This window comes from Salmo salar, chromosome ssa12, assembly GCF_905237065.1.
Source record: "Salmo salar chromosome ssa12, Ssal_v3.1, whole genome shotgun sequence".
NCBI classification, from domain to species: domain Eukaryota; kingdom Metazoa; phylum Chordata; class Actinopteri; order Salmoniformes; family Salmonidae; genus Salmo; species Salmo salar.
The window spans coordinates 21,510,369-21,529,559 of record NC_059453.1 but is presented as its reverse complement, the minus strand read 5'-3'; the positions used below and the strand labels follow the sequence as shown (position 1 = coordinate 21,529,559).

General features: G+C 45.2%; 1 protein-coding gene across 2 annotated transcripts in view; it reads right to left on the bottom strand.

Annotated features, from left to right (window-relative positions):
- LOC106588832 (adenylate cyclase type 9) overlaps window positions 1–17,497 on the bottom strand; it is a 78,425-nt gene extending 60,928 nt beyond the window's left edge. Inside the window, exons 1-5 of one of the 2 annotated variants that reach the window (XM_045691021.1) lie at window positions 15,395–17,497; window positions 13,927–15,259; window positions 12,774–13,028; window positions 12,164–12,428; window positions 8,636–8,923 (exon numbers count right to left, since the gene is read on the bottom strand). In XM_045691021.1, coding sequence (XP_045546977.1) covers window positions 8,636–8,923; window positions 12,164–12,428; window positions 12,774–13,028; window positions 13,927–15,144 — 2,026 coding nt within the window. In that variant the 5' untranslated portion in view covers window positions 15,145–15,259; window positions 15,395–17,497. Of the gene's footprint in view, window positions 1–8,635; window positions 8,924–12,163; window positions 12,429–12,773; window positions 13,029–13,926 lie in introns of both variants that reach the window. The other variant, XM_045691020.1, reaches the window with a different exon arrangement.
- Window positions 17,498–19,191: the final 1,694 nt, after the last annotated feature.

The window sequence follows — 19,191 nt, the reverse complement described above, 5'->3', positions numbered from 1 at the left end:
TATTATTGACCTCCTACTGCACTACACTAGTTCATTAGTAGTATATTATTGATATACTACTGCGCTACACTAGATTAGTATATTATTGACCTTGTATTGAGCTACACTAGTTCATTAGTAGTATATTATTGACCTCCTACTGCACTACACGAGATCAGTATATTATAGACTTCCTACTGCGCTACACTAGTTCATTAGCTGGAGTGTGTCATGGTTTAATTAAGACTAAGTAGCCTATCTACTGCCACCCACATGACTGACAGACATATAGTAGTGGGAAGAGACAGTGGACCTGTCTGAGCCCAGTACAATATCATAGCTACAATCAGGCTTGAACAATATTCTAGCCCTGAAATAAGCTAAAGCTAGCTACAGGTAACTTATCCCCATGTACTGCTAGATGACTATCTTCCTACAGCTGCAGTTAAGCTACTCTATGTCTGCATCCCAAATGGCACCCTATTCCCTTCTTTTACAGGTTCTGGCCAAACATATTGCACTATATAGGGAAAAAGGTGCCAACGGCATTGTGGAGGGTTGGTCGGTATCCAGATTTTTACTGGCTTGGGGGCACCCAAAAAAACTATTACGAGAATGCTAACAAAATTACCATAAGTAATAGTACATTTTCATGGAGGTTGCTACCTAAATATGCTAACGAGCGCAAACAAAAATTAACAAATTGCAAAGACAGGCAATCCTGCTCATGCCATTTTTGGTGAGTTTAGACATTTACAAGCAAATATGAATGAGAGACGTTGTGCAAATGAACAAAGTTTTGACACATTCTTGTCTGAAGGAAGAACATTACTTTGTACACGCTGTGTCTGTGTGGAGTCTGGAGTCGCTAGGGCAACAGGCCTGCCTGCTCTGCTTGGAGAAGAGGGGGGAGGAGCAGACAGGCCCAGAATGGAGAGGAGAAAAAATGCAAGGAAATCAAACTGCAGTGGCAGCTGTACAGATAACTCATCCAAAGAGATATGACTTCTCAAACACGGCAGAAAGCTACCACAATATAATGCCCCTTCACCTTATTAATTAAGCCACTTAGATAACGCAACTTCCAAGTTGAACTTGCTAGTTAACGCAGAATTCATACTTTTTCACGCAGGAAAAAAAGAAAACGCATAGGAAATATCTTCTTGCGTAAAAAAAACAAAAAAACTTGTGTGCACTACCAGTAATACTGGATATCCCGTGATGAGTTTGCAGATGCATACATAAAATTAATGCAATTTAATGCACACACACGTGCAAACACACTCATTCCTAACCCCATTTCCCTGTGTAACAGCACACCACAACAGGAGTGCAAAAAGCCTGAACACAGCATATCTATCCATGGCCATTCAGACTCTTTCTGTGTGTATGTGTATGTGTGTGTGTGTGTGTGGAGCCCAGCGCTGAACAACAACAAACCCTGGGCACAAAATGCAAGCCTCACCACCTGGGCTGAAATAGGAGAGATGGCAGATTCAAACAACACACACACACACACACACACACACACACACACACACACACACACACACACACACACACACACACACACACACACACACACACACAGCAGTGCCGGGGCACAGGGAGGCTATCACTGCTAGTAAAGCTATATGAGAAAACCATGAGTCATGGCAATAAACTGGACTGGTGTTGCGTAAGGGTTGTGTGTGTGTGGGGGGGGGCGGGGGGTTGAATGACAGGTGAATCGCTGAGTGGATGAGACGGGTAACACTAGGGGTGTAACGGTACACGTATTTGTACCAAACCGTTTCGGTATGGGGACCTTGGTTCGGTCCATACTGTGAAACCGAATGACTACCGTAATTTCCGGACTATAAGCCACTACTTTTTTCCCACGCTTTGAACCTCGCGGCTTAAACAATGACGCGGCTAATGTATGGATTTTTCCCGCTTTCGAATATTTTTTTTTTTTTTTTTAAACACATTCTGTGACGTGCTCAGTTTTTTGGCGGCATGAAGCTTTCATTAGACCAATGAAATTGCCGAACGGGTTAAAGTCAAACAACTTTCTTGTTTACTGTTTAGATTAAATTGAGCACTCTCAAACTACCCATCATTCTGATTACGATAGTCATTTTGTCACCCTCATCATGGCAAAGACACGGAGAAATGCATATGATGCAGCTTTCAAGTTGAAGGCGATTGATCTGGCTGTTGGAAAAGGAAATAGAGCTGCTGCACGGGAGCTTGGTCTGGAGCAATGACTTTCTTGGTAGGCTACTGTTTACTGCAAATGTTTTATTGTTTGTTACAAGCCGTGTTTCGTTAAAGCCTATTTATTTTTGTTACAAGCCATGTTTCGTTAAAGCCTATTTATTTTTGTTACAAGCCGTGTTTCGTTAAAGCCTATTTATTTTTGTTACAAGCCGTGTTTCGTTAAAGCCTATTTATTTTTGTTACAAGCCGTGTTTCGTTAAAGCCTGTGTAAAGTTCATTTGTTTCAATGTACCGGTAGGCACCTGCGGCTTATGCGGCTTATTTATGTTCAAAATAATATATATTTTTTTAATTCAGTGGGTGCAGCTTATATTCAGGTGCGCTCAATAGTCCGGAAATTACGGTACATAAAAAAATATACAGTGCCACCGGAAAGTATTTAGACCCCTTGACTTTTTTCACATTTTGTTAGGTTACAGACTTATTCAAAAATGCATTAAATAGTTTTTTTCCCTCATCAATCTACACACATTACCCCATAATGACAAAACAAAAACAGGTTTAGACATTTTTGCTAATTTATTTAAAAAAAAATCTAAACAGAAATATGACATTTACATAAGTATTCAGACCCTTTACTCAGTACTTTGTTGAAGCACCTTTGGCAGCAATTACAGCCTTGAGTTCTTGGGTATGACGCTACAAGCCTGTATTTGGGGAGTTTCTCCAATTCTTCTCAAGCTCTGTCAGGTTGGATGGGGAGCGTTGCTGCACAGCTTTTTTCAGATCTCTCTAGAGATGTTCGATCGGGATCCGGGCCCTGGCTGGGCCACTCAAGGACATTCAGAGACTTGTCCAGAAGCCACTCCTGCGTTGTCTTGGCTGTGTGCTTAGGGTCATTGTCCTGTTGAAAGGTGAACTTTCCACTTTGGATCAGGTTTTCACCAAGGATCTCTCTGTACTTTGCTCCGTTCATCTTTGCCTCGATCCTGACTAGTCTCCCAGTCCCTGTCGCTTAAAAACATCCCCACAGCATGATGCTGCCAACACCATGCTTCACCGTAGGGATGGTGTCAGGTTTCCTCCAGACGTGACGCTTGGCATCCTGGCCATAGAGTTCAATCTTGGTTTCATCAGACCAGAGAATCTTGTTTCTCCTGGTCTGAGAGTCTTTAGGTGCCTTTTGGCAAACTCCAACCAGGCTGTCATGTGCCTTTTACTGAGCAGGACTTCTGTCTGGCCACTCTACCATAAAGGCCTGACTGGTGGAGTGCTGCAGAGATGGTTGTCCTTCTGGAAGGTTCTCCCATCTCCACAGAGGAACTCTGGAGCTCTGTCAGAGTGATCATCAGGTTCTTGGTCACCTCCCTGACCAAAGCTCTTCTCCCCAGATTGCTCAGTTTGGCTGGGCGGGCAGCTCCAGGAAGAGTCTAGGTAGTTCCAAACTTCTTCCATTTAAGAATGACGGAGGCCACTGTTTCTTGGGGACCTTCAATGCTGCATACATTTTTTGGTACCCTTCCCCAGATCTGACCCTCGACACAATCCTGTCTCAGAGCTCTACGGACAATTCCTTTGACCTCATGGCTTGGTTTTTGCTCTGACATGCACTGTCAACTGTGGGACCTTATATAGACAGGTGTGTGCCTTTTCAAATCATGTCCAATCAATTGAATTTACCACAGGTGGAGTCAATCAAGTTGTAGAAACATCTCAAGGATGATCAATGGAAACAGGATGCACCTGAGCTCAATTTCGAGTCTCATAGCAAAGGGTCAGAATACTTACGTAAATAAGGTATTTCTGTTTTTTTTTTTAATAAAATTGCAAACATTTCATTATGGGGTATTGTGTGTATATTGCTGAGGAAAAATACATATTTAATCAATTTTAGAATAAGGTTTGAATACCTTCCGAAGGCACTGTATATGAAATGAAAACACTAGGGCCTGTAGGCGATGTCTACGCTGCCTTGTATGTCTCTTGAGTAAATCGGAGCTGAAAAAAACATTTTAGGCTATTCCGTTAAAACAACTGGAGCCTATGCGCACATTGTAATCAAAATTAGAATCTTATTTGGTGCATTTCAAACTGTCCTTTTGTGAGGCGCAGTCAGGAACTAGTTCTGCACAATGGCAAGTGGTGGGGTCGATAAACCAGAAATGGAGGATCCTCCGTCATCGTTTAAATCTCCAGTTTGGGGACATTTTGGCTTCCCAGTCGATTACAACGACGAGGGACAGAGAGAGTATGTCGCCACACACCTCAAAACATTTTGACACATTTACGCCGACATCACCCCAGTATTCCTACCACTGGAGCAAGCGGATTCTGACCGGGCCAAAGAAATGACAAGAGCGATAGGTATGTTTATAGTGGTGGATATGCGCCCATTCTCCTGATTGAGAAGAATAGGGGGTTTCAGCACCTTGTGAAGGTGCTTGAGCCACATTATGAATTTGCCCTCTCGCACCCATTTCAGCAAATAGGTAGTAACCGCTCTATATAAGCAAGCTTAAGCTGAATTGGCTAATGCACCCTGGGTTGTGCTTACTACAGATGGATTGACTTCCAGGGCTACAGAGAGCTACTTAACAGTGACAGCCCATCACATTACCCCAGAGTGACAAATTAGAAGACTGGCGCTACAGACACGCCCCCTTTATGAGAGTCACTCAAGTGTGCATATATTTGTCTTTGTAAGAAAACATTATAGCATAGGCCTATACAATGTCTGAACCATGTTGACGTATTGATTTCACACGCATTTTGCACTTTATTTAGTGGTGTTGTTGATGAGTAATCGTGTGTTTCATTGAAGGAAACACAAAGTGTTGTTATTCCTGATGGTGCTCTCATCAGGTATTATATTGCTCATGATCATATATGGAATCAGGAATACCAACGCTTTGTATTTTCTTAAACAAAAACTAACTACAGTAACTGTTGGATTTTCATTTTTCCGCTGTACTGAAACCGAACTGTGACCCCAAAACCGCAATACGTACCGAACTGTGGGTTTGGTGAAACGTTACACTCCTAGGTAACACCCTGTCTGAGAGGCTGGAGAGAGAGAAAGGGAGAGAGAGGGATGGAGAGAGTGATCAGGAGGTTCATCAAGGGGACACACTGAAGTGACTCGGGTCAGGGTGAGGACAGAGAGAAGGTGACAGTGAGAAACAGAGAGAGAGAGAGAGAGAGAGAGAGAGAGAGAGAGAGAGAGAGAGAGAGAGAGAGATCAGGAGGTTCAACAAGGGGACACACTGAAGTGACTCGGGTCAGGGTGAGGACAGAGAGAAGGTGACAGTGAGAAACAGAGAGAGAGAGAGAGAGAGAGAGAGAGAGAGAGAGAGAGAGAGAGAGAGAGAGAGAGAGGGAGAGAGAGAGAGATCAGGAGGTTCAACAAGGGGACACAGTGAGGTGACTCGGGTCAGGGTGAGGACAGAGAGAAGGTGACAGTGAGAAACAGAGAGAGAGAGAGAGAGAGAGAGAGAGAGAGAGAGAGAGAGATCAGGAGGTTCAACAAGGGGACACACTGAAGTGACTCGGGTCAGGGTGAGGACAGAGAGAAGGTGACAGTGAGAGACAGAGAGAGAGAGAGAGAGAGAGAGGGAGAGAGAGATAGAGACAGAAATAGGAGGGTAAATAATAGTTGTCAGCCAGGTAAAGACTATAGAAATAGGCAGATTGATTGCAGGAGACAGAGAGAATGCTGCCTCTTTTTCATAAAGAAAGTTGTCCTGATCTCTCTCTCCCTCTCCACCCCCCTCCCTCCCTCCATCCCTCTCTCTCTCCCTCGCTCTCTCCCACATCACCCCTTTCTCTCTACCTCCTTCCCTTCATTCTCTCCCTCCCTCCCTCCCTCCCTCCCTCTGTCCTGTCTTTAACTAGGCTCTGATGGAGCTGTTAGAGACATCTGTATTATATGCTGAAAGACACTCAGTGTGTTTAAAGTTATACACACACACTCAGAGACACACAGAGACACACAGAGACACACAGAGACACACAGACCCTCTATGTGAGGTGACATTATAGCTGACAATAGAGCACCAGCTCCTAAGCAGATGAATACCCTGCTGTACAGCTGTAAAGACAGTTCCCCTGATGATGATGTACCCATCCACAGGTCAAGCTGGACAGGACACACACACCTCCATGCCTGGAAAGAGATCCCTTGTCAGATAATACAAAAGGGAAGCAGAGGAAGCAGAGAACACCTCCTCTACTGAAACACTTACCTCTTTCTTTATTTTCCTCTCTCTTCTCCTGCCCACCTCTCCCTTCTCCTGCCCCCTCTCTCTTCTCCTGCCCCCTCTCTCTTCTCCTGCCCCCCTCTCTCTTCTCCTGCCCCCTCTCTCTTCTCCTGCCCTCCTCTCTCTTCTCCTGCCCCCCTCTCTCTTCTCCTGCCCCCCTCTCTCTTCTCCTGCCCCCTCTCTCTTCTCCTGCCCCCTCTCTCTTCTCCTGCCCCCCTCTCTCTTCTCCTGCCCCCTCTCTCTTCTCCTGCCCCCTCTCTCTTCTCCTGCCCCCTCTCTCTTCTCCTGCCCCCTCTCTCTTCTCCTGCCCCCCTTTCTCTTCTCCTGCCCTCCTCTCTCTTCTCCTGCCCCCCTCTCGCTTCTCCTGCCCCCCCTCTCTCTTCTCCTGCCCCCCTCTCTCTTCTCCTGCCCCCCTCTCTCTTCTCCTGCCCTCCTCTCTCTTCTCCTGCCCCCTCTCTCTTCTCCTGCCCTCCTCTCTCTTCTCCTGCCCCCCTCTCTCTTCTCCTGCCCCCCTCTCTCTTCTCCTGCCCCCCTCTCTCTTCTCCTGCCCCCTCTCTCTTCTCCTGCCCTCCTCTCTCTTCTCCTGCCCCCCTCTCTCTTCTCCTGCCCCCTCTCTCTTCTCCTGCCCCCTCTCTCTTCTCCTGCCCCCCCTCTCTCTTCTCCTGCCCCCTCTCTCTTCTCCTGCCCTCCTCTCTCTTCTCCTGCCCCCTCTCTCTTCTCCTGCCCTCCTCTCTCTTCTCCTGCCCCCCTCTCTCTTCTCCTGCCCTCCTCTCTCTTCTCCTGCCCTCTCCCTCTCCCTCCACTTTTCTACCCTACTCAGGACTGAAGTGCCTGCCCTCTGCGTCTTATCACCTCCTATCTACAGCTCAAACATGCTCTGCCCACAATGCAACACCTGGGCACAAACACAGTAGCAGCCAAATATAAACCAGCAGCCTTGGTGTGTGTGTGTGTGTGTGTGTGTGTGTGTGTGTGTGTGTGTGTGTGTGTGTGTGTGTGTGTGTGTGTGTGTGTGTGTGTGTGTTAGCGCTAACTCATTAACTAACAAAACACTCACTGACTATTATGAGTTTTGAAATGGTGACCCCGTATGACCCCGTATGACCCTGTGCAAACCTGATAACCTGCATGGTCCATATTCATAAAGCCTCAGAGTAGAAGTGCTGATCTAGGATCAGGTCCTCACTGTCCATCCATGTCATCTTTTTCAAATATGATTTAAAAGGTAAAACCGATGGTGGATCAGCAGTCCTGCTCTGAGACGCATCATGAATATGGCCGTGATGTGCTTTAGGTATTATATCATCACCCAATGGGATGAAAGCCACAGTCTGCAATATTTCCTGCTGTTCAATGTGATGTATGTGTATATTCAGTGAGCATACAGTCTACTACACACGTGTTGTCTGTAAATGTGTAATAACATGTTATATTCCTGAATGTTCTTGTTCGAAGTGAGAGGTAAAAAACGAATTTCCTAAGGAGATATAATAACCTAGAATAACCTTATATTTTCATTTAAAGTTATACTTACCAAGCAGCAGTTTTAGAAAGTTTGGGATGTACATAACACGCTTCATTGTTACAATCAACTAAACAACATAGAATCAAAACACCCAGTTATTATGAGTAATCAAGGTAGAACCAAAATAGACCCCTTTCGGTGTTTACAAACATTGCCGCACACGAGGGCAATGCACACAACTTGGTTGCAGAACACGAGTGAGTTCTCATAGACCGGAAGCAAAAAAAGCCTCTATTTACATGTTGCTTATGAGCGCCTTCCACACTACTTTTGGATTATAATTGGATTGTAGGACTTGTATGAATGTCCTGCTTATTAATATGAAGTTTGTGTCATCAAATCAACTGCATTATACTTGAAAAAAATGTCAACTTCACCCAGTAAAATGACTTATTGGCTAGCTTTGCTCACCGCCTACGTCAATGAGAGTTAGCATTCTAGCTAACAACTGCTGCGTCCAAAATAGGTATTTTGCAAAGATCACAACCAAATATAATCTTAGCGAATGTTCAAACACTATTCAAAACAACATTGGAAGTAATAACTATGGAAATATCTCAATCATGTTGAATGGGCACAGATGGCGATGGCCGGTGTTTCTGCATCCTGCCTGACGTCAGTGTGTGTGTGTACTGAAAAGGGGGACACAGAACAAAATAAATTAAAAACTTACCCTTCAGTTTCTCCATCAGGCCCTGCGTCGCCCTCTCCAACACCCGCCCGTCCTCCTGCTGGTACCGATCATCCAGAAACCCGGCGGTGGCATCTGATAGGTGTACCTTCCCGGCGACGCCCAATTGTTCCATGAGGTTGGCCAGGTTGACGTCGTTGGACCACACGTCGAACTTGAACCGCTTCATTCCCAGGATCCCACAGAGGACCGTGCCGGTGTGGACCCCCACCCTCATGTCCACCGTCTCACATGTCTCCTGGCAGAACTGCTCAATGGCCACGATCATACCTAGTTTCAGAGTAGAAGAAGAAGCAGAAGAAGACTTTATTGACCCGTTTTCCTTGTAGTACACTGAAACTGCTTGGATCCCAATCACTCCTGAAACACAAACACACACAGGTCAGACAGAAAGTAGTGAGTACACATCCAGTAACTAGTAACAGGTGCAGGGTATAAAAAGTCAACTGGCGAAAGAAAGATACTGTACCCACCCACACACTGCTGATTGCTCCCCTAGTTTTATTGGAAAACATTTTGACCCAAAGGTCAAGAAGACCAGTTTCAAAAGACCTTCAGATTGAAACTTTGCACAAAAATGACAAAGACGTGTGTCATTTCACTGAATGGGAGTCGTTAGAAGCATATCTAAGGGGCCAGATTAGTTCATTCACAGCGTATGACAATAAACAGCGCACTAAATGCTTATCGGAGCTATCTCAACTCATTCTAGATGTGGACAACAGATATGCCTCTTCTACTACTCTTGAACTCTACAAAGAGAGACGGCTACACCAATCGGAATTTGACAATCTTTCCACGAAACAAACGGAGCCGCTTCTGTTTAAGTCGAGGCAGACATTTTATGAACACGGAGAGAAAGCTGGCAAGTTGTAATCTCACCAGCTTCGACCTGAAATATGTGTTGCAGCTGATTTAACTTCTACCAATCCCAAAGAAATCAACAATCAATTTAAGCAATTCGACTTTGCTCTTTACTCGTCAGAGGCTCTTCCTGACACATCTCATATGCATGCATTTCTAGACAATCTAGACATCACATGTCTCAATTCAGATGAGCAAACTAACATGGATGCCTTAATAAGTGATGATGAAGCTACTCTGGCAATCCAGTCCATGCAGAGCGGTAAAGCTCGAGGACATGATGGCTTCCCTATTGAATTTTATAAAGCATTCTCCTCTAAATTATCCCCTATCCTCAGCTCAATGTACAATGAAATCCTTTCTAGTCAGAAACTGCCACAGACACTTACCCAGGCAACTATTTTGGTTTTGCTTAAAAAGGACAAGAATCCCCTAGACTGTGGCTCATACCGCCCTTTAAGCCTTTTGTGCTGCGATTATAAAATTCTCACTAAGGTCCTCTCGCGCCGTTTAGAGACAGTGATGCCTAATATAATTAACTCTGACTAAACCGTATTTATCTCAGGTAGACAATCTTTCTATAATATGTGGTGGCTATTTAATGTTCTTTATTCTGCCCTCTCAACTCTACAGCCAGAGTTTGTCAGCTCTCTTGATGCTGAGAAGGCTTTCGACCGGGTTGAGTGGGAATATCTATTTACAGTGCTAGAGAGATTTGGGTTTGGCCCGTCATTCCTTTCCTGGATTTAGATTTTGTACTCGTCCCCAGTGGCTTCTGTTCGCACCAACAATGTTACCTCCAGCTACTTCCCTCTCCACAGGGGGACCAGGCAGGGTTGCTGTTTATCCCCTTTCCTATTTGATATGGCTATTGAGCCTCTTGCTGTCACCCTACGCAGAGAGGAGGGGATTAAGGGGCGACATAACTCACAAGGTGTCCTTATATGCAGACTATCTTCTTTTGTACATCTCCAACCCTGTGGAGTCTATACCCGATGGTGGATCAGCAGTCCTGCTCTGAGACGCATCATGAATATGGCCGTGATGTGCTTTAGGTATTATATCATCACCCAATGGGATGAAAGCCACAGTCTGCAATATTTCCTGCTGTTCAATGTGATGTATGTGTATATTCAGTGAGCATACAGTCTACTACACACGTGTTGTCTGTAAATGTGTAATAACTTGCTGTATTCCTGAATGTTCTTATTCGAAGTGAGAGGTAAAACACATTTCTTGAGGAGATATAATAACCTAGAATAACCTTAATTATATTAGGCGTCACTGTGGTCTATACCCTATCTCTTGGACATGCTACAAGGTTTTGGGACATTCTCTAGTTATGAGTTAAACCTAACACAAAGTGTGCTCCTCCCCATTAATCAGTTAGCAGAAGGTATTGGATATGGTCTTTACTTATTTGGGGATGAAGATCACACGCTCATTTAAGGCTCTGTTTAAACATAACTTCAAAACACTCCTGAAGTGCACTAAGCAGGAGTTCATAAGGTGTTCGTCTCTTCCCATTTCACTAGCAGGTCGCATTCATTCTGTTAAGATGACTGTACTATCTATGTTATTGAACTTATTACAAATGAGTCCCATTTTTTTGGCCAAAGTCGATATTCAAACAACTGGACAGCAACATTTCAACTTCAGATAATACGACATAATACAGAACATGAATCCACCTTCCTTGGCAAATACAAAATCTGCATGGGATCAAGACATGGGTGGCGAGCTGACCGATGACATATTGCAACACAGTATTGAGCGTATCCACACCTCATCATTTTGCATAAGGAATGGGCTCATTCAGTTCAAAGTTTTGCACTGTCTCCATTACTCAAATGATAGTTTGGCAAATATATATCCAAACGTTGACCCCAAGTGTTTGACATGCCACCAGAGTCCAGCGACTGCGGGACACATGTTTGAGTGGCTTCTGGGACCACATTTGTTAAGCATTCTCACATATGTGTAATACAACTGTTAGCCCCAACCCGTTCACTTCCATTTTTGTGGTACTTCCCCTCGACCAGAATGCTACCACGCATCAGGCGAATGCGATAGCATTTGCCTGGATTCTAGCTCGCAGTCTTGTTCTCTTTCACTGGAAGTCTGCAAAGTCGCCCTCCTTTATGCAGCAGGTTAAGTAGGTGGTGTCATCTCTGCCTTTGGAGGTTGGGTACACTGTCCATGGGGCCTGACAAAAGTTTGGCTTTACCTGGTCCCCATTAATGACTGGAGAGCCTGTCTTTTACTTCGTGTAACTTGCATATTTTGGTAAGCAGTCATGTCTGTTCTAGTGGCCATACATTGTGCTGATAAGATTCAACTATAATTATGATAGTGATTTTATTTTCTCCATTGTTTTTGTTCCTATTACTGTTTATGTTTCTGCCCTGTTTAATTTATGTTTCTATGTTATCCTTGTATGATGCCTTGGTGGGTGGGTGGATTGGAGGGAGGTTTGGAGGGAGGGGTGGATGGGGAATGAGGGGTTGGGGTTGTACTGTTTTTATGTTCTCATCTCTGAAAACCTATAAATAAAGTACAAAAATAAAATGACAGACATTGCACAATAAAGTTGCAGGAGCAATTAACAGAATGCTATCTACCCATCTTTATCCCCTTGGATCATACCTAGTCCCATCTCGACACAGCAGTAAGCGTGGTCAGGGCGTGGCTCGGGACATCCCGCCACGCAGTAGTAACAGTCTCCCAGTGTACTGATCTTCTCACAGCGCGTCAGCTCACACAGCCGGTCGAAACGGCCGAAGAGGTCATTGAGGAGCCCCACCAAGGCGTGGGCGGACTTGTTGGCAGACATTTTGGTGAAGCCGACGATATCCGCAAAGAGGATAGAAACAGGCTCCATCCGCTTCATGTTGAATGGCCTGAAGATGATCTGATGATCAAATTAAATCAAACTTTATTTAAAATGCTTTTAAAATTGTAACACACTTTGCAGTAAATCAATAAGCTTTGCAAGCATTGCTTGTTCTTCTGGGTCTAGGTCGGTTACCGTAAAGCACTTCGTGACAACTGCTGATGTAAAAAAGGCTTAATAAAATACATTTGATTGATTTGGACAATAAAATAAATAAAAAGCAGACCACACATGAAGCAATAAAGGAGGAATAAAATAGCATACAAACAAACAATGACTAAAAGGCCAAGCTAAACGGGTGAGTTTTTATACATGATTTTAAAACGCCTATGGTGTTTTTAAAATCAACCACTGGCCTCTTACCTGGCCTCTGGGGATCGAAGTCTTCTTCCTCTTATGATGACTATGATGATGGGGATGGTTCTTAGGGCTCGCCGCGATCGACGAAGCCCCCCCAGGACCTCCGACTGTGGACACAGCCGACGCCGAACAAGCCCCGGCAGAGTATCTCTTCCCTGCGTTCCCCTCCATCTCCTCGTCCCCCTGCTTCATCAGTTCATCGGCGACCCTCCTCGGCATGACAGAGTGGATCATGCGCTCCTTCAACGCTTTCTCCACCTGTAACATATTCACAAAGACAGGTAACAACTGGTTTCCTTCTCCACCTGGAACTTATTCACAAAGACAGGTAACAACTGGTTTCCTTCTCCACCTGTAACATATTCACAAAGACAGGTAACAACTAGTTTCCTTCTCCACCTGGAACTTATTCACAAAGACAGGTAACAACTGGCTTCCTTCTCCACCTGTAACGTATTCACAAAGACAGGTAACAACTGGTTTCCTTCTCCACCTGGAACTTATTCACAAAGACAGGTAACAACTGGTTTCCTTCTCCACCTGGAACGATTCACAAAGACAGGTAAAACGGCTTCTCCACCTGTAACATATTCACAAAGACAGGTAACAACTGGTTTCCTTTTCCACTTGGAACTTATTCACAAAGACAGGTAACAACTGGTTTCCTTCTCCACCTGGAACGTATTCACAAAGACAGGTAACAACTGGTTTCCTTCTCCACCTGGAACATATTCACAAAGACAGGTAACAACTGGTTTCCTTCTCCACCTGTAACATATTCACAAAGACAGGTAACAACTGGTTTCCTTCTCCACCTGGAACATATTCACAAAGACAGGTAACAACTGGTTTCCTTCTCCACCTGTAACGTATTCACAAAGACAGGTAACAACTGGTTTCCTTCTCCACCTGTAACGTATTCACAAAGACAGGTAACAACTGGTTTCCTTCTCCACCTGTAACGTATTCACAAAGACAGGTAACAACTGGTTTCCTTCTCCACCTGTAACGTATTCACAAAGACAGGTAACAACTTCTCTATATTATGTTATTTGATTGTTTGATGAGCATGATGATGAAAGTAAATCTGGCTCTCGATGATTCAATGTGTCAATGTTTTGATTTTATCCGTCTCTAACATATAAACAATAATTACCTCCAGGTCCTTGCCGTGCATGATGGCCTGGCCCACCTTGAGGAAGGTGGAGCGGGATCGCACCTCGGACATGATGAAAAGGTGGATGCCGATGGCGTGGGCACACAGGTGGAGGAGGGCCTTAGCCGGGCCCAGCCAGCGGAGGGTGTCCCATTCAGAGCTAGAATAACCAAGACCTCCAGGACTAGATCCAGAACCTAGGGACCCTTCTGCACCTCCAATCCCAGCCTCGCCCCACCTATTCCCCCCATAATTTCCTCCACTGCCATCTCTCCCCTGGAGCAGGGGCAGCCACCCTAAGGCTTCAAATAGGACTGAATACAGGAGCCCCAGTAAAACTGAAGCATATAGCCTCACATGGAGAACACTATAGAGTAGTAGCAGGACCTCCATACACAGAGAGAAGGTTCCCACTGGGGAGATGCAGGGAGCCCGAGTAGGGCCCACTCCACCTGGGGTGCGAGGGAATGTCAGGTTGCCATCCCTGGTTCTCTCCAGGTAGACGAAGCCTCCTGTCTGGATCTGAGGAGCCAGAGTGATGGCAAATGTGGCCACAATGAGGAGCAGTGAGGCCTGGTTGTACAGGTGAGTATAGGGCCTTGTCAAGGTAAAGAGGAAGAGGAGGAGGAGGAAAAGGAGGAAGGAGGCGGTCGGGGCGAGGAAGGTTGCCGGGTCACAGCGGTCGTGGTTGACCCCGAAATACACGCCCCAAAGGATCGAGGCGGAGGCCATGTATGACAGAACATAGCGGAAGCGGCGTTGAGTCTGCGGGAAGCACCTCTCGCGGCACGCCTCCTCGAGTATCGGGGAATCAAACTTGGGGTCCCACCACTGGGCAGCAGACCTCTCAAACAACTGGGGCAGAGTCTTCTGCTGGCTGTGTAACTTATTCATAACAGCCCTCCGAACTCCCGACTCCCCTGAACTACAGCTGGAGGAGATGCTGTATTTGGTGCAGGGTTTGGAGGGATCTCCTTTGGCGGTAGTGGTAGCCCCACCTACTCCACTCCCTCCTCCTCTGGTATTGCTGTCCCTTGTCGTTGGGGTTGGGGGAGAGTCATGATATTGTCGATGCTGTGGCGACGGCGCGTGCTGTGTGTGCTTAGTGTTGTCGATAATCCGCACAGTCACGGCGCCGTCACTGCTTGAGGCGCAGCTAACCTCCGTGGCATGTGGGAGAAGCTGCTGCTGCCGGTGTTGCAGCGGCTGCAAGGCCATTATGATGGCTGGAGGAGTGACGTGAAGGGGGAAATACTAATATCTGATCAATGATGGCGGACGGTGCGCGGGCAATGAGGTAACAGTACTAAGTGAAACATCTGGCAGAGGAAGACTAGACAGGAGAGAGAGCAAAAGAGAGGCATAAAAAAAAGGTGATGGTTGTAATCACGACTTGATATATCGTGTGTACAGAAAATACGTATTTCTACTAGGCTACGCACGAATGTAGCCAACTAGGCCTACTCACTCATATAAAAGGACCGTTCCAGGCTCTTGAGTAGTTCATTATCCCGACCTCTGTATTACGTCAGCACTCACATTCCATTAATTCGTCCCTTGCCTTTGGAAGCCCTCGCTGGCCACTTTGTTCTCGTGTGTTGCTCTGCTCGTTCTCATCTGGCAGTTGAAATAATTGAAAGTCCATTCCTCTTTCCTCTCCCCTTCTTTAAACATCCTTCCCCGATATTACGTTTTTTTAAATCACATTACGATTTTTATAGGGTTTAAAAAGCCAATCTGGGGTCAGCTGTTCAAATATTCACTTTTTATTCCACACCACGCGCAGTGTTTTGACAGCTCGAGCTTGGCTCCTACTCAGCCTCGCTCTCCTGAAGTCCTCACGTGTCTTCTTCACTGATGATCAAAATAATGTCCCCATGTTATTATTACATTTTAATACACATACAATCCGAAAAGAGAACATTATTTATAGAACGTTTCCAAGTCCAAAACGACCCATATTGTGTGTGTCTTGTTTAGGAGTTGTAGGCTATACACAGTAGATTGTTGTCCCACTCATTACAATAACAAGCTACACATGGTTAGAAAATTGCGACAAAGTTACAGCTTCGGTCCCTTATCTTATCCGAGCACGCGCTCCAAAACATGTCACTTTAAAGTTCCTTTCCCTTGGAAAAAAAAAACAAGCGTTATCCTCTTTCCGTTTTAGTTACATGAGTCAACAGTTGAAAATAATTGGCTAACATTCATAGCATAAACTCGTATAGCATATCCTCCTTTCCCTTTCTGACTATTTCAAAGCCCTAGTGTGGGTGAATACTTTCGTGTTATGCTAGCCAAGCTGAAGAGTTAGGCTTTGGCTGTCGGGTCGGGAAGGTGGGTGGGTCGGTTGGTTCACGACCACCCAAAACCAGCAGCAAGGCAGGCAGCGTCCGTTTAGCGGTCTAGCTGTCCCCCATACCCAGTCTGTAGTTCTTCCACAGCCGGGCCTATTCCCAAGCTCCAGCCCCGTCCTTTCCTGACCTCCCTCTACGGATCTCTACATCGGTAATATCCCCACTTCCAAGACGACAGGGACTGTACAGATACAGTAATTATGAGACCTTGAAAAGCGATTTTAAATCGAGAAATAAGTGCCCAAAATATGACAGCTGAGCTGATATAAGCCAACTCCTTTTACTAGGCTGGAGTCTTGAACAAACTTGTTGGTAAGAGTTGGCAAAACAGACAGCTATGAGAAACACCCACCCTTGTATGAATAGTCTATTAAATATATAGACTGAAATACAAAACTGTCAAGTTAAGTCTACTAAATATTCCTATCGAATATTCACATTTTCCATAGAATAGGCCTATCCAATGAACAGGACAGGCTTTTAAAAACAAAAACTGCAGTTTAAAATTGAAGCAAAATCGTCTCCAGAAACGTCACTACTGTGCTCGCTTCTGTATCCAAAGCTTAGAAACTTTTTCCCAGGCCGTGGTTCCTTCCTCATAGGCTACAGAAGTAGCCTGGACTGTAAACGCGTGGAGTAGAGAACTATGGAGTGCATGGAGAGATTCTGTGAATTTCCTCCTCTTTGCTTTCCCCTAAGGAATACCGAATACCCATGAGGAAGAAACAATATATCCTTGATCCTGCTTCTCTTTATTCAATTACCAACGAATAAGACATAGTTCGCGAAATGTGCTGGCTTTCTGTTCCATAATTTCCTCAAGTCTGGATAGCTCGAGAATAGGCTGTCTGCATGCATGTGCCCAGAAGAAGCATAGCCCGAGAGAGAGTCCACTCCTTGTTGCGTTCGCGTCCTCTTCCGTTCGAAAGGTTCGGTGACGGTTAAGGTTACCTCCCTATTGCCCGGGTCCGGGTAGCCTAAGTAAGCTAATAAAAACACGTTTTTATGTGTTTTCCCGATTTATCCAGGGGAAGACAACGCAGCTCCCGTCACTCCCACCATCTTCCTGTACCCAGACGGAAATTCTCCGCCAGCTGAGGCGGCGGTGCGGTGGAGAAGGGTGGGTGTCCAAAGCGGAGCGACTCGGTGGTATGAGCATCGAGCTTCAGCAGCTCCAGTCTGAAAATACAGCAGAGGGGGGTATGGTGGCTGATGATGGGAGCGCGCACGTAGAAATGTATTGTGTGGCTATGGACGAGCACGTATTGAATAAGAGTGAGAGTATAACTATTTCAGGTTGTAAAACATTTAAATAGGTAGACTAGAATGCCAAAGTATTAGGCCTATTTTACGCATTTTACGCATAGGCCGTTTTCTTTCCAAATGACATCACACACCACATGACACAAACAGAGCAACACGTTAGGTGTACACATACCAATAGATTTCAGTGTTTTTACATTACATGCATGTTCATTGTTACACAGCTGTTACACATAGACCTATGCCCACGCTAACAGGGTTGTGCCCATAATTCCAACAGTCAGTGATATCATTGATTGAAGGTGCATAAAAAAGGCCTACCCTAATCTAGTAGATAAGGTATGCACACCTATAATTGCCCTGAAGAGAACACTGATCTAGTTTCCATATTCACAGACAGATCTTTGTGTGACACGTCTACTTTGAAGGAAGAATAATACCTACTCTTTGAGTCCAATAAAAATGCCTAGCCTCTTCCGCTAGATGAAAGTTGCCAAACACACACACACACACACACACACACACACACACACACACACACACACACACACACACACACACACACACACACACACACACACACACAGTTTTGCGCAGATAACCTTTTGGGGATATACAATTCAGTCCCATTCAAAATCCTGTTTTTCTTAACCCCTAACCCATACCCTAACCGTAACCCTAACCTTAACCCTAAACCTAACCCTAGCTCCTAACCCTAAACCTAACCCTAGCTCCTAACCCTAAACCTATTTCTAACACTAATTCTAACCTCAACCCTAAACCCCCTAGAAATAGCATTTGACCTTGTGGGGACCAACAAAATCAAATCAAACTTTATTTGTCACATGCGCCAAATACAACAAGTGTAGACCTTACTGTGAAATGCTTACTTACAAGCCCTTAACCAGCAGTGCAGTTCAAGAAGAGTTAAGAAAATATTTACCAAATAAACTAAAGTAAAAAATAATAAAAAGTAACACAATAACATAACAATAACGAGGCTATATACAGGGGGTACCGGTACCGAGTCAGTGTGTGGGGGTACATGTTAGAGGTAATTTGTACATTTAGGTAGTGGTGAAGTGACTATGCATAGATAATAAACAGCGAGTAGCAGCAGGGTACAAAACAAATGAAGGGCGGGGGGATCAATGTAGTAGCCTGGTGGCCATCTGATTAGTTGTTCAGCAGTCTATGGCTTGGGGGTAGAAGCTGTTAAGGAGCCTTTTCGTCCTAGACTTGGCACTCCGGTACCACTTGCCGTGCGATAGCAGAGAAAACAGTCTATGACTGGGTGACTGGAGTCTCTGACAATTTTATGGGCTTTCCTCTGACACCGCCTATTATATAGGTCCTGGATTGCAGGAAGCTTGGCCCCAGTGATTTACTGGGCCATACACACTACACTCTGTAGCGCCTTACGTCAGATGCCGAGAAGTTGTCATACCAGGCGGTGATGCAACCGGTCAAGATGCTCTCGGTAGTGCAGCTGTACAACTTTTTGAGGATATGGGGACCCATGCCAAATCTTTTCAGTCTCTTGAGGGGGAAAAGGTTTTGTTGTGCCCTCTTCACGACTGTTTTGGTGTGTTTGTACATGGTAGATTGCTGGTGTTGTGGACACCAAGGAACTTGAAACTCTCGA